Source organism: Coregonus clupeaformis, chromosome 13 (assembly GCF_020615455.1).
Source record: "Coregonus clupeaformis isolate EN_2021a chromosome 13, ASM2061545v1, whole genome shotgun sequence".
NCBI classification, from domain to species: Eukaryota; Metazoa; Chordata; class Actinopteri; order Salmoniformes; family Salmonidae; genus Coregonus; species Coregonus clupeaformis.
The window spans coordinates 45,282,506-45,298,396 of record NC_059204.1 but is presented as its reverse complement, the minus strand read 5'-3'; the positions used below and the strand labels follow the sequence as shown (position 1 = coordinate 45,298,396).

General features: G+C 43.0%; 1 protein-coding gene across 2 annotated transcripts in view; it reads left to right on the top strand.

Moving 5' to 3' along the window:
• The window catches only part of LOC121579593 (serine/threonine-protein phosphatase 2B catalytic subunit alpha isoform-like), a 51,064-nt gene that overhangs the window by 4,063 nt on the left and 31,110 nt on the right, over positions 1 to 15,891 (top strand). For both annotated transcript variants that reach the window (XM_041894326.2, XM_041894325.2), the window contains exon 2: positions 14,640 to 14,840. In XM_041894326.2, coding sequence (XP_041750260.1) covers positions 14,640 to 14,840 — 201 coding nt within the window. The remainder of the gene's footprint in view (positions 1 to 14,639; positions 14,841 to 15,891) is intronic.

Genomic DNA, 15,891 nt, shown 5'->3' with positions numbered 1-15,891 from the left:
TGCAATTCATACTTTTTGTTTGGCAGAGTGTTACATTGAAAAATCAGAGTCTAAGCGTCATTCTGTTAACGTGGAATTGCCTACTCAGGGCTTATTTTTACAATGTCACACTTACTCTTATGTTCTCTTACAGTTATATATCAGGTGGTAAGATGTTAACCTCTTCACAGATGTTGTCACATGATTTCCCTCTGGTACTCACTGATGGATTCTATCATATGTCCACTTGCTACATCCTTCCACATAACGGGACAGCGTCACGATGACATGTGCTACATTCACTGTGGTATGAGTACTGTTTTATTGGTTCAAGCAGAGCCCTCTATTTACAAGTAGGGTCTCAGAAGTGTGAATTGACCTCACTCTTCAGCACTGTGATACACGATTGGCCCACACAGGAAATGTAACAGAGAGGGAAGAGGATTCATTGAAAAAGCTGTCCTAGGTGCTGTTCTTCTCTGTCACACAGCTGGACTACTGTACCTTCTCTGTGTTGGAGGGTGGGTGGCCACCAGGGATCATGGTGATTTGAATCTTGGTATAGAGGAATGATGATGTTAGTGATGCCTATGAGTAGGGTTGTTGTGACCAGGACAGGAACTGGCTATTGGAGGACAGGAGACTGTGTCTGCCACTTGGCCTGGTCCCATGTCAGGGCATCTCTGGAGAACGCGAACAAGCTAGGCTCCGAGCGGTCTACTTTCTCTTAGTGATTCTAGGACATTATCTGTGTTAGTTCTGGTGGGGCTCGGTGAATCACTGTGGATCCTGCGGATCTAATGCCTTTTGTCTGAGAGAGGGGTCCCGCACAATACCAGATTTATTTTCAGAACAAAACAGAGACAATCATGGGCTGACCAATCAGTAAAGGCACTTCTGGATTTAGACAGCCAGTCAGTCAGCACACAGGGGGAATCTCTCTTCTGAAATATGATTATGACATATGCAGTAGCTCAGTTTTTCTCTCCCAAAGCTCAGGCTGGATAGAGATCTTTCTAAAAATGGTGACCATCCTTTGGACATCCATATTTACAGTAAACATTCAGCCATTTCTGATCCATTTCTCTACACCCACAATTTGATTTCGGACATTCACTGTGAAATGCACAGCCAGTTGTTGTGTGTTTGTGTTCCCACTGTTTGTGAAAGTAGTGGGATAGTGTGTTATGGGTCAGATCGGGTTCACGTGTAAGGGTCTGTGGGAGAAGAGGTCTTTCAGCATTCTGCTATGCCTATGCTTGAGAAATGAGTTTCACTTTTAGATGTACTATAATTGTCACAATCGTCCTGAGAAGAAGCGGGCCAAGGCGCAGCGTGATATGCGTACATAATATTTATTGAATGTACAACACAACGAACAAAACAACAAACAATACGAAACGTGAAGTCCTACGGTTACACAAACCAAACGGAACAAGATACCACACCAAAACAATGCCAAACGGCTACCTAAGTATGGCTCCCAATCAGAGACAACGAGCTACAGCCGTCTCTGATTGGGAACCACCCTGGCCAACATAGAAATACCAAACTAGAACACAAAACAATGAAAACTCACACCCTGGCTCAACATACAAGAGTCCCCAGAGCCAGGGCGTGACAATAATGTTGGTATGATTCTGCTAGGTGTCTGTATCCATGGAAATGTGTCACTCTTTGTTGAAATATTTTCTGTGGAAGGTTGGTGGGTTTATTGACGGGTCCTGTTCTCATAAGCATTTGTGTGTTTATTACAATGATGGATGCTATATAAGAGGGTGTGTGTGGATATGTTTTTATCATGCGTTTGTTTTTGAGAATAATATCAGTGACACAGTGGCTCATTGGCCAGACAGCGTAGAGCCCACCCCCTGAGATGTGTGGGCGTGGACCTGGTGGATCTTGATGGTGTGATAGCCTTCAGAGGGAGAGAGGGGCTGAGCTGGGCGCAGGGTATCTGCCTGCACGATATGTACTCACAAGCTTTATTTAGCAGTGTGGGTGAATTATTTAAGCATTGGTTTGCAGCAGTGTTTTACTGCACACAGGCCTCTGACATAATGAAACTTCCCTGAGGTCTAGCGAAGAGAGAGAGGGGGCAGAGGAGGGAGATGGAGAGAGGGAGAGGCAGAGGAACTGAAGGGAGGGATGGAGACGGAAGGGAATGAAAGAGAAACGATTGAAAGAGCATGGATATAGGAAAGGAGGGAGAAAGAAGGAGGAGGAAATGGAGAGACACAGAGAAAAGGAAAAGAAGGGATGTATTGGAGAGGAGAACGCTAAAGGATAGAGTGAGGGAGAGGGGGAAAGGTGGAGAAGAGAGAGAGAGACACACTCGCACATGATTGCACACACGCATGACAGGTCTTACAACATTCTAACATTTTAAAAAGTGTATTTTATTTTATCCATCAGATATTGATTGAATTATAGCATATTCCACTAACCTGTGCCCCCTGTATATAGCCTCCCTACTGTTATTTTATTTTACTGCTGCTCTTTAATATTTTGTACTTCTCTATTTTTAACTTAACACTTATTTTTCTTAAAACTGCATTGTTGGTTAAGGCCTAGTAAGTAAACATTTCACTGTAAGGTCTACTACACCTGTTGTATTCGGCGCATGTGGCAAATAATTTTATTTTATTTAAAACATTTTACCGGCACGTACAAATAATGAATGGAGTTCAGGAATTTTGGTGGGAATTTAGGTATTAAATTTACTGTCAAATTTCATTTTTGTTCTTAGAATTCACTCATATACAGTGCATTCGGAAAGTATTCAGACCCCTTAACTTTTTCCAACATTGTTTTACGTTACAGCCTTATTCTACTTTTTTTTATTTATGTCCTCATCAATCTACACACAATACCCCATAATGACAAAGCGAAAACAGGTTTTTAGAAACGTTTGCTAATTTATAAAAAATAAAAAACGGAAATACCTTATTTACATAAGTATTCAGACCCTTAGCTATGAGACTTGAAATTGAGCTCCGGTGCATCCTGTTTCCATTAATCATCCTTGAGATGTTTTTACAACTGGATTGGAGTCCACCTGTGGTAAATGCAATTGATTGGACATGATTTGGAAAGTCACACACCTGTCTATATAAGGTCCCAGAGTTGACAGTGCATGTCAGAGCAAAAACCAAGCCATGAGGTCGAAGAATTGTCCGTAGAACTCAGAGACAGGATTGTGTCGAGGCACAGATCTGGGGAAGGGTACCAAAACATTTCTGCAGCATTGAAGGTCCCCAAGAACACAGTGGCCTCCATCATTCTTAAATGGAAGAAGTTTGGAACCACCAAGACTCTTCGTAGAGCTGGCCGCCCGGCCAAACCGAGCAATCGGGGGAGAAGGGCCTTGGTCAGGGAGGTGACCAAGAACCCGATGGTCACTCTGACAGAGCTCCAGAGTTCCTCTGTGGAGATGGGAGAACCTTCCAGAAGGACAACCATCTCTGCAGCACTCCACCAATCAAGCCTTTATGGTAGAGTGGCCAGACGGAAGCCATTCCTCAGTAAAAGGCACATGACAGCCCGCTTGGAGATTGCCAAAAGGCACCTAAAGGATTCAGGCCATGAGAAACAAGATTCTCTGGTCTGATGAAACCAAGATTGAACTCTTTGGCCTGAATGCCAAGCGTCACGTCTGGAGGACACCTGGCACCATCCCTACGGTGAAGCATGGTGGTGGCAGCATCATGCTGCGGGGATGTTTTTCAGTGGCAGGGACTGGGAGACGAGTCAGGATAGAGGGAAAGATGAACGGAGGAAAGTACAGAGAGAACCTTGATGAAAACCTGCTCCAGAGTGCTCAGGACCTCAGACAGGGCCGAAGGTTCACCTTCCAACAGAACAACGACCCTAAGCACACAGCCAAGACAACACAGGAGTGGCTTCGGGACAAGTCTCTGAATGTCCTTGAGTGGCCCAGCCAGAGGCCGGACTTGAACACGATCTAACATCTCTGGAAAGACCTGAAAATAGCTGTGCTGCAACACTCCCCATCCAACCTGACAGAGCTTGAGAGGATCTGCAGAGAAGAATTAGAGAAACGCCCCAAATACAGGTGTGCCAAGTTTGTAGCGTCATACCCAAGGAGACTCGAGGCTGTAATCGCTGTTGAAGGTGCTTCAACAAAGTACTGCGTAAAGGGTCTGTATACTTATGTAAATGTGATATTACATTTTTTGTTTTTGTATTATTTTGCAAAAAAAATTAGAACCTGTTTTAGCTTTGTCATTATTGGGTATTGTGTGTAGATTGATGAGGGAAAAAACAATTTAATCAATTTTAGAATACGGCTGTAACGTAACAAAATGTGGAAAAAGTCAAGGGGTCTGAATACTTTCCGAATGCACTGTATACATTGTGTAATGGTATCATGTATTTTGTAAATATTTTCTGTTAAAATAAAGAAAATGATATGTTCCTCATTTGTATAAATGGTCCTCTGTAGCTCAGCTGGTAGAGCACGGCGCTTGTAACGCCAAGGTAGTGGGTTCAATCCCCGGGACCACCCATACACAAAAATGTATGCACGCATGACTGTAAGTCGCTTTGGATAAAAGCGTCTGCTAAATGGCATATTATTATTATTATTATTATTATAAATACACTGGGTGTATTTGCATATACTGTATGAATACATTAACGTAAAGGGGTAGAACATGGCTGCAACCACCAAAAACTTGCTCTGTCTAGGCCAGTGGTCACCAACCGGTTGATCGCATTCCTAGTCGATCACCAAACATGTATGTAAAAAAAAAACTTTCCTATTTTTTTAATTAGTCTCGCGCCGTTGATGGTAGGTGCACCCGATTCAGCTGCCTTGCACGCTGGGTAGGCGATGTGCTCCCATTTTGAACCATTTAATATGTCTGAAGGTACAAACTCTGCCTTCTCGGGGGGAGCAAATCAAATGCACTATAGGCCTACCAATGGCCAATTGGATGGCTCAGATTACCGTGTCTTCAGTAACGTAGCAGGCGTAAAAGAAAGCTACAGCAAAATTGAGACTGTGAGATTTCAAAACTTTTAAAACCATGACTAAGAAGAGACTGTTAACGAATACAGCAAAGAGCTGCTGTATGAGTTCATGTTTAAGTTCTTACTCAGCACTGTCAATACTTTCTATTCAACACTTTTATAAACCATAAAATGTGCGTTCTACCTACTTCCACTCGTGCTACAACCAGCAGTGCAGTTGCACTGAATGAGTAGCAAAGTGTATGCATTGGCTTGCGTTGTTATTATTAGCGGGTTGGGTCTTTTTTTTAATAGAGGAATATTTCACTTTCTCTGGTCATAGGAGTAACAACATTAATTTGTGCATGAGGCAGACATAATGAGGTGCGACTCGAGCTTCGCCATTAGCTGGAAGACGGTGTCCCTTTTTGGTCAGTGCCAGTGGAGGAAAGGGAGAGCAGAGGGACGAGAGGCTCAGTCTGCTACCCTCGAGAAGAATGCAATTGAGGCCTGCAATTCGGTGCGTTCCTGCGTGTGGGCGTTCCTGTGTGTGGGCGTTCCTGCGTGTGGGCGTTCCTGCATGTGGGCGTTCCTGCGTGTGGGCGTTCCTGCATGTGGCCGTTCCTGCATGTGGCCGTTCCTGCATGTGGGTATTCCTGCATCTCCGGTAACCCCTCTTTATACTTCTATTGGTAACTTTTTAAGCTAGGACAGGCAGGAGGCAGTGGCGCTCCAGTACAGTAGGTGGCGTTAATGCACAATAATGTTGGATGCCAGCCGCCGATAAACCCACAGAAGCAGAAGAAGGAGCGGAGGCGACAACGGCAGCTAGCTAGCCGTACACCGGTACTGTTTCTTTAGCTAGCTGTCAGGCACTGTTTTCCTGCAGTTCTGTTAATGACGGTGAGGGCGGGTGTTCGGCAGGCGGGAGCGAAGGACACTGTCTACTGGTGTCGCTCCCGCTAGCTAGCAAGGAGGACTCCGGCAAGCGGGGGCAAAATAACTCAGATAATACTTTTATTTCCCTTTTGACCCACATTCAAAAGTGTCACAAGCATGAAGATGTCGTGCTCGATGGAGGGGGAGTATTCATGCAGGAACCAATGAGGTGCTCAAGGGGGTGCGTTCATGCAGGAACCAATGGGATGCTCGTGGGGGGGTGGCTGCAGTTGCACACTATTGCTGCCCTCTCCCTCTGCTGAGACTGACCATCAGATGCAGGCTCCATCAGCCCAGTAAGATTTTTAAAAAGAGCTAATTATTACAATTTCTTCTCACTCAGCTGTGCCTCACAAGTAATACAACAACTGGTGTGATCATGTAGCCTACCTCAAATATTGAAATATATACAATACCAGTCAAAAGTTTGGACACACCTACTCATTCAAGGGTTTTTCTTTCTACATTGTAGAATAATAGTGAAGACATCAAAACTATGAAATAACACATATGGAATCATGTAGTAACCAAAAAAGTGTTAAACAAATCAAACTATATTTTAGATTTTAGATTCTTCAAAGTAGCCACTCTTTGCCTTGATGACAGCTTTGCACACTCTTGGCATTCTCTCAACCAGCTTCATGAGGTAGTCACCTGGAATCCATTTCAATTAACAGGTGTGCCTTGTTAAAAGTTAATTTGTGGAATTTCTTTCCTTCTTAATGCGTTTGAGCCAATCAGTTGTGTTGTGACAAGGTAGGGGTGGTATACAGAAGATAGCCCTATTTGGTAAAAGACCAAGTCTATATTATGGCAAGAACAGCTCAAATAAGCAAAGAGAAACGACAGTCCATCATTACTTTAAGACATGAAAGTCAGTCAATCCGGAAAATGTCAAGAACTTTGAAAGTTTCTTCGAGTGCAGTCGCAAAAACCATCAAGCGCTATGATGAAACTGGCTCTCATGAGGACCGCCACAGGAAAGGAAGACCCAGAGTTACCTCTGCTGCAGAGGATAAGTTAATTAGAGTTAACTGCACCTCAGATTGCAGCCCAAATAAATAAAGGACACCAATAAGAAGAAGTGACCTGCTTGGGCCAAGAAACACTAGCAATGGACATTAGACCAGTGGAAATCTGTCCTTTGGTCTGATGAGTCCAAATTTTAGATTTTTGGTTCCAACTTTTAACAAGGCACACCTGTTAATTGAAATGGATTCCAGGTGACTACCTCATGAAGCTGGTTGAGAGAATGCCAAGAGTGTACAAAGCTGTCATCAAGGCAAAGGGTGGCTACTTTGAAGAATCTAAAATATAAAATATATTTTGATTTGTTTAACACTTTTTTGGTTACAACATGATTTCATATGTGTTATTTCATAGCTTTGATGTCTTCACTATTATTCTACAATGTAGAAAATAGTAAAAATAAAGAAAAACCCTTGAATGAGTAGGTGTGTCCAAACCTTTGACTGGTACTGTATATTTGTTAATGGTCTGAGATGAACAACAATGCATTAGCAGGGCAATTCAAGCAAAGCCAATATGCGGTGATAATGTTTTGGGCCTATAGCCTACTGCACAAACCTCATTACTACAGTACTGTTTTAAGTCGATTAATGTTGCATATGCTTAAATGTTTTAAGTCATGTTAAAAATAAATCTGAACAGTAGATATCGGCTTGCATTTTGAAAGTGATCTTGACTTGACTCAGAAAAGGTTGTTGTCCACTGGTCTAGGCCTACCTGTGTCATGTAAAAGTCTTCCCAGGGTGAAATAGTTCCCAGTCATTATGATTGTTCTGACTGTGTTCTGATTGTGACGCCATGCTGTAAAATGTCTCCCAGCGTGAAAGTGTTCCCAGTTGAATAATTGCACGCGCATCTCTTTATGTGGATGGCTGAGCTCATGCGAATGTTTCCCTCACACCCTCCCTCCACCTCGAAAAACTGTGCGCACGCGCATTTGCTTCACACATCTGCCAATCAATGGTGGCCAGGAGTATTGACTCTGACCAATCAGAAGCTTGTTGAGGCGTGAGGTCAGCATATAAATACCCGGACTCGCACGTCGAAGTGCTGAGGGTTGATGTGAGGAGAGTTTTTTTGTGATTGCAAAGACTTGGGCGCTACGTCTTCGATTGACAGTATATATCGATTGACAGCATATATATATACTGTATTTGTATGTTTGTTAGTTAGTTAGCTATACAAACAAGTTAAAACTGCACACCTCTTAGAACAAGCCATCTCGACCAGTTTACAGCTAATTATGCTAGTTAGCTAGATAAATCAAGGGCGAGGAGGTGTGAGAGAAACATCTGCAAGAGCTCAGCCATCCACACCTATCTATACATGCAATTATTGACTGGGAACGCTGTGAGAATGTTTACAACATGACGTCACAATCACAACACAATCAGAACGATTGGGAACTATTTCACGCTGGGAAGATTTTCGCATGACAACCGGCACACACCTGTGCTTTCTAGACTGCCACATGAATTACTGTTGTTGTCACGTTCTGTTGCATAATTCAACAAGTGTGTCAATAGCAGGATACCCTCGGATTAAAAATCAACAAGCTTGGCTCCATATTACACCTATCTATACATACTTTACATTGTTTGTAAAATCTGAGATAATATCACTATATCTGTGTGTTCATTTTGGGAAGTTGCTTTCATTTCAACGCATCTAATTTGGAAACATTTGAACTGTATTACATTTATGTTATTTTTTTTACAAAAAATGAACACCCAAAATAAAGTTATCTTTCTTCTCTTTCTTGTGATGTAAGTGTCGAGATGATGCGTTAAATACCCGACAAAGTTTTAGCATTCTTATAGATGTAACGGAAAGACAATGTATTTAATTGGGCCCATTTCAGCCATTACCGGGGTGTGTTTGACAGGTCATTATAAACATTTACGCGGCCGTAACGTTAACGGGGGAAAATGACAGGCACAAGCAAGAGTATGAAAGAGTCGCAGGAGTAAAATGAAAGCAATCAATCCAGCGAGATTTAAGTGACAAGTGGATTTTGCACCCCTCAAACACAGGAAATAGATAGCTGAAATGTGCGTTGCTACTTAAAGTATACAGTTGGAGGGGGAGACATGGATTATGGCCAGTGGACATAGCCTACACTACATGGTTTAGTAGGGGACAGAACACTAAAGGAACACATAGAACATAGCACCTAGAAGATAGGTCATAGAACCATCTCCTAGAACCATCATGGGGTGGTGACAAAAAGAGACATGAACCGATGACTGAGTTCTGTCATTTTGTAAATGTCCAAATGTATGCTCTATGCATAATTGAAGAGCCATGTGCTGCTCTAATTCAACTGAGTTTACCTGTTGTGGTTGTGGGACATCACCATCAGTAATGTAGACTGGTCAAACAAACACTGCCCAGTGCCTGCCCTGGCTGCTCTGTTCAGATCCCCGCTAACATGGCTTCCTCCTTGGCTCCTTCTCTTCCCAGTCTTTAGCATATTGGGTTTTCATGCATGGGCTGATCTGAGGGCCGCAAGCTGCCATACGGCCAGGCAGACTCCGTGCAAGCAGGCAGAATGCACTTTAGGGCTCTGCACATTTGGGGTTTTGCACAGGAAAGAAACAGGGTCAACGTAGGTCCAATCAGTGAACACACTCATTTAGACATTTCAAACATTTGCATCTCAGGCTGTTGAGTGCTATGATAACAAACCCTTCAGTCATCCCAACAGCTACACAATCCCAATTAAATGGAGTACGGTGATAATCACAACAATAATAACAGACCGAACAAAATAGATGGAACATCAAAATTGGTATTGTCTGGACTCTTTAAGGTCAGAGTTATTCACAGTGCACACAAGAGATGGAACCACAACAAAACCTCTTGTCACCCAAATGATTATGCAACATTGTTTGCCATGTTATTTATAATATTTCCATGTGTCTCTAGTCTTGTCTATTTAGTAAAAGAAAAGCTTGCTGGCAACACTGCATATGGCTTAGGCGGGAATCTGTACCTAAGTAGAGTATGATTTAGCAACTTGTAATAGTAAGCATATTGCACGTTTCCACAATGTCCCACATGTTCCCACAATTGTTTGCAGAGTGCATTGAGGTTTTAAATTCTACTCTTAGTTATGTACAAGGTCCATTACAACGTTAAGATGACATAAACCACAAGAGCTCTAGTCCTGGAGCAACATCCCTCCCTGCCACATATTCCTGTGTGGTAATGAAGACGGTCACAGGCCCAGACAGAAGGGGGACAGCAGGTTTGGTAGAAGCAGGGCTGAGACAAGTGACAGGTGCAGCTAGCTAACACAAGCCTGGGCCAGAGACGTGACAGACAGACAGACAGTAGCTAAACATCTAGAGGAGGGGTAGTGTGCTGGACGTGTGGACAGATTGACAGGATGCCAGGGCTGGATGGAGAGTATTAATGTATATCACTGTCACTGCTGCTGTTGTAGTAGTTAGGTAGAAACATGAGCAGTGTTCAACCAACACCCCCCCCCCTCTCTGCCGCATCCAGCCTGGTAATGTTTAATGGCAGCTGGACAGGGTGATATACAGTAGACTGGCTGTAATAAAAGAAAAGGGCAGGAAGGCATATATTACCATTCATTAATGAAGGTACAGTACATGTTTCTTTTTCAAAGAAATCTATCTGGTGGTAATTAGTGTAGGCTATACAATAATGATAAGTCCATGGAACAGCAGAATGGGTGAAAAGCTATATTTGTGTTGTTAGTCTCCTGTTTATTGAAATCCTTATTCAATTTATTGTAATTGCAAATATAAGCTTCCTGCCCTTTCAGCGTTGTCCTGGGGAAATTGTGCTTCATAAAAGGAGAGAACAAGTGAATACAGTATGTGTCTCTGTACAGTATGTGAAGCCCCTATAGGTCTGCATCGATGTGATCCTCCCTTGCAAATCACAGTATTTCGCGCTGGCACTGGCTGTACTCCAATAGTTAGCTGCTGTTGCCCGGCAACATACACCACAGTTCAACTCAGCTTGGGCACCCAGTCGAAGTGAGCTCCCATCTCACCCCCCCTCTCTCTCTCTCTCTCTCTAGTGTGTTTTCACCATGCCTGGTATTCTCTCCCTCATTACTGCCTTCCATTTCTCTCCCTCTAAATCCTCCCTCCTTTTCTCAGTTTCTTCAAATGTTTCTTTATCTCTTGCTCTCCTCTACTCTCTCATCCCTCTCTCTCTCCCCCTCTCTAATGTCCACCAGTATCTCCCTGACTTCTCAGTCTTTTAGCGTTAGAGAGTATCAGAAGGACAGTACTGTCTGTTGTGATAATACATACACTAAGGGAATTATGCACACTAACAAACACATACAGACATGTCTACAAACACACCGGGCATGCAGGATCTCTAGTCTCTTTATTAGGCACAGCACCTACCACTGCGGTTCTACCATTAGGGCTCTTTGAGTCTATTTGAGTGGCTGTTCAGTGACGTCTGTCGGTTAGACTGAGTCACAAATGCACCAGACAGGCCACTGAGATTGTGACACGTTCTCTTGATCACACAGATCTGCCTCATCTCGCTCCTGCTAGCAGTGAGAACACTATCTGGTTTATAGCGTTGAGGGGGAACACTTAGGAGCCTCAAAATTCACTAGCACATACAGTGTGTCCTTTTACAAACATGAAGAAACAGGCACATTTATTTGCTCCAAGTAATTGCACAAACTCGTACATATACTGAGTGTACAAAGCAATAGGAACACCTTTCTAATATTGAGTTGCACTCAGAACAGCCTCAATTCATCAGGGCATGGACTACAAGGTGTGGAAAGCATTCCACAGGGATGCTGGCCCATATTGACTCCAATGCTTCACACGGTTGTGTCAAGTTGACTGGATTTCCTTTGGGTGGTGGACCATTCTTGATACACACAGGAAACTATTGAGCGTGAATCACCCAGCAGTGTTGCAGTTCTTGACACAAACCGTTGCGCCTGTCACCTACTACCATACCCCTTTCAAAGGCACTTAAATCTTTTGTCTTGCCCATTCACCCTCTGAATGGCTCACTTACACAATCCATGTCTCAATTGTCTCAAGGCTAAGAAATCCTTCTTTAACCTGTCTCCTCCCCTTCATCTATACTGATTTGAAGTGGATTTAACAAGTGAAATCAATAAGGGATCATAGCTTTCACCTGGATTCACCTGGTTAGTCTGGCATCGAGTGTTTTGTACACTCAGTGTATATTTGGAAACACAATACAGTCAGGTATACACACCTACAGTATATGTAAGCACAGAGACAAACACATTAACATTCACCGTTCAGGCAAATACACTAGCCCAAAACACAAATGCACACAGACATACACTGACATGGACTTTCACACACATGCACAGACACAGTGCACAGATAAAACAAACACACACGCACACACACACACACACACACACTGTTGACTGGGATTCATTTACCCCAGTGAAAATCTCATGCCAGGCCAGGGCTCATTATCCCAGCAGCAGGAACATGAGAGTTCTCTCTTTTCCCCCTCTAGTCAAGCATCCATTATTTAGCAACATGTTGATTACATTGAGCCTCAGCTCGGAGATCTCTCTGCTCTCTCTCTTCCATTCCACCAGCGCTCAGCTCAGCAGCTCCCCATAGCCACATGCACTGAGCAACACACATCTCTAGCCGACAAACTTGGCCATATTGCTATATTGCTCTGTGTGTGTGTGTTTGTCTCAGACAACCATATTGAAGGGGGTGGAGCACCACTCTGCTTTAGGTCATGGTATCAGCTGGCATTTATTATTACATTTCAGTCAGCAACAGGTTTAGAGCCGAGACACTGGTGAGGGAATCTCTATCCAATCAAATACTTGTATAGGTTTGTACAGTAGTGTTACTGGGTGATGAAAACCCCAGGTCTATATAGTTGTGAGTTCACAGTTGCATTGTCCTATGGGTCAAAGGACCTGCCTGATGTGTGCTGGTTTTCATTCTAACTGGTCCGTGATATAAGAGCACAACGGTGTTGGATTTAGTATCCAATCTGAATCAAACATAATTGTCTATGACCGATTGATTGGAATGCAAACCTTCTTTCATAGTAAGGCTGCAGGTCCAGCAATGAGAAAGGCTGCTGCATCAGTAAGCGTGGCTAAATTATTTTGGTTTAAACCTTTTATGTTATGCAGCATGCAAAGCCAACACCAAAGTCTTCGCCCACTGACATACACAGATCAGCTTCTATGCAGAAAAGTCCCTTTGTTGCTCCCAAAGCAATGGATGTGATGTTGGATGTGATGTTTTCAGAGGATGTCTGCTAGATAGGTACTGTCTTATTCATGGTGTTAGATTTGTATTAATGACCCAGTGAAGTTATTCCTTCAAATTAAAGTTTTGTTTCCTGTCGTATTACAGTAATATTGGCTTTCACATCAGAAATTACTGCACCCCCTGTTGGAATACAATACCATCAGTTCCCTCTTTTTAGGGATTGGAAATACATACAGTAACTACTCAGATAGTAGTGGTAAATAATGCCCATTTTACTCTATGTTGAGCAGACTTTTGTTAAACTGTTTATACATACTTCAGAATATGGATTTTTGATTTTTATATATTGTAAATTTACAGCGATTAATAAATTATAATAAACTGTGGACGCATCCATAATTAAAGTAGGCCACAATTTGGGAGGATTTGTTTCAGCTTGACAGCATTCTGTCATGCATTCTGAGACAGAACTTTCCGCTCTGCAATTTATGCATAAATAAAAAAGAGTTTGACTTTCTTTAAGGTGTCTTGAAGGGCGGTGTAAGCTTTATGCATATAAGCACCAAAACTGAACGGGCTGAGCAGTTGTAACCAAAGTATTGGAGGATAGAGTATCTGTATTAGGCATTTGTTGTAACTTGAATTGTAGAAGCCGGTACAATGAAGACATCTAACTAACCTGTGGCGATCCCTTGTTGTGTCCTCATAGTGGCACACAAACATTCAGCACCAGCACGAACTAAAACAAGGGACTGGTCGCCCGATTCAGCACCACGGCCGTTGAACAGCGCCACACCAGGCAGCTCCTAATGAAATGTTTCAACGCACCTGTGTTGGGCTCTGTGCAGGTCTGCTGATAGACACTCTGCAATGCTTTTATTGCAATACTGCTCTCAGGCTATTTGGTATCTGGTTTCCCCCTGTGAGCTGGCTGTACAATTGATGCTCGGTGTTCAACTGATATACAGTGTGCTGATATACAGTGTGAGGGTCTCTAAGGGGAGTGGTCTTTGTTTCCTGTCTCATGATGGTTTGATTTGATGAGTCTGTTTCTTCTTCTCATTGGCTCTCATCTACCCCACCTCCTATATCCAGGTCCCTCAGCATTTGGATAGGATTGTACTGTACTACATGAAGTCATGTTCCCTGTACAATACATCCCGCAGAGGGAACTAACGTCATAGGAAGGACAAGCTAGCCAATGTAGAATAAACCTCTGCATCATCAATCTGGACCAGAGTTAAAGTAGCTTGCAAACATTATCACATAAAGTAATTGGCCAGCTATTATAATTTTTTTAACAAGACATTATGCGATTAGAATTCTTTGGGATCTGTTCCCAGTGCTTAACTTTAGGTGTGAAGTATTTGTGTCCTAGTCTCAGAGCAGGTGATTACGATCTGTCTTCTCGTCCCATTGGGGTGTGTTGTCTCACTGTGCTGTCTCACTGTGTTGTCTCTGTTTTCTCCTCAGCCGTGCCCTTCCCCCTGAGTCATCGCCTCACATTGAAGGAGGTGTTTGACAGTGAGGGGAAGCCCAGGGTGGACCTGCTCAAAGCCCACCTCACCAAGGAGGGCCGCGTGGAGGAGGCCGTGGCACTACGCATCGTCAACGAGGGCGCCGCCATCTTGCGCCAGGAGAAAACCATGCTGGACATAGAAGCACCAGTCACAGGTGAGGAATAGAGATCACCTTTACATTAGACTTTGGTGAGACAAATGTTGACTAACATTCACAGCGTTCATATCATGGTCCAACAGCGTGAAGGAAGGAAGAGAGTCAAAATGTTGAAGACAGAACTGTCAGAATAGATATTATTTATTCTGGTTATTTGGTCCAGTGGCGAGTGAGAAAGAGTATTATGAATGACTAGGTTGCTGTGAGAGTGGGTCTGTGGGCTTAAAGTGCTTCATACTGAGGGACTCTTTTATAAGCAGGTAGCGTAAGAGTGAGTCTGAGCTCTAGAGTAAACCTGCACTGTAGAATAGTTGGTATTTTGGCTATCTGGGAGAATGTACTTTAGATTGATGTATACATGTATGTCTGTGTGTATGTATGAAGGTGTATGACTGTACTATGTCTATGAGCAAAAACTAGTAGGCAAGTAGAGTGCCTGAAAGTGAAACAGAAAGACAAGAGACTGGGAGTGAGTGTGCAAATGAATGACCTGAAATACAAAAATAAACTCCAAAGCACCTGACGAGTTGAAATTAAGATGAAGAGACTCTCTATATGCAGAGTCCCATAGCAGGTAGCTGTCACTTTCAAGTATTATCTGTATTATAGTCATGGACGAAGAATATATTTTTCAAGCACGTCAAGCGCTCTGTATCTCTCTTTATCTTTCTTTTCAAGTATCAGAGCATCAATGTTGAGTGTTGTTTGAAGATACCTCTCAGACAGGGATGGGCAGGCGCATATACATGATGAGGACCATAGTATATTGAGGCTTGTTCAACCAATCATAGAAATGCAGCTGTTTGTCACCTCACCTGCATATGAAGGGTTTGATTCCAAAACGCGATAAACGCACATTTTTCACATTTGCATTTTTTCATCTGAAATTAATGCTCATGGGTCTCTTTCTATGGACATTTACTTCAGATGTGCTTTAGAATGTGTTTTGTTGCAAAACGTGATTTCCGACACTGCGCTATGTCCTGAGCCATGTGTTTAGACAGTTGGGACATTGAGGTTTCTGCATTATGATGCATTTACATGACAC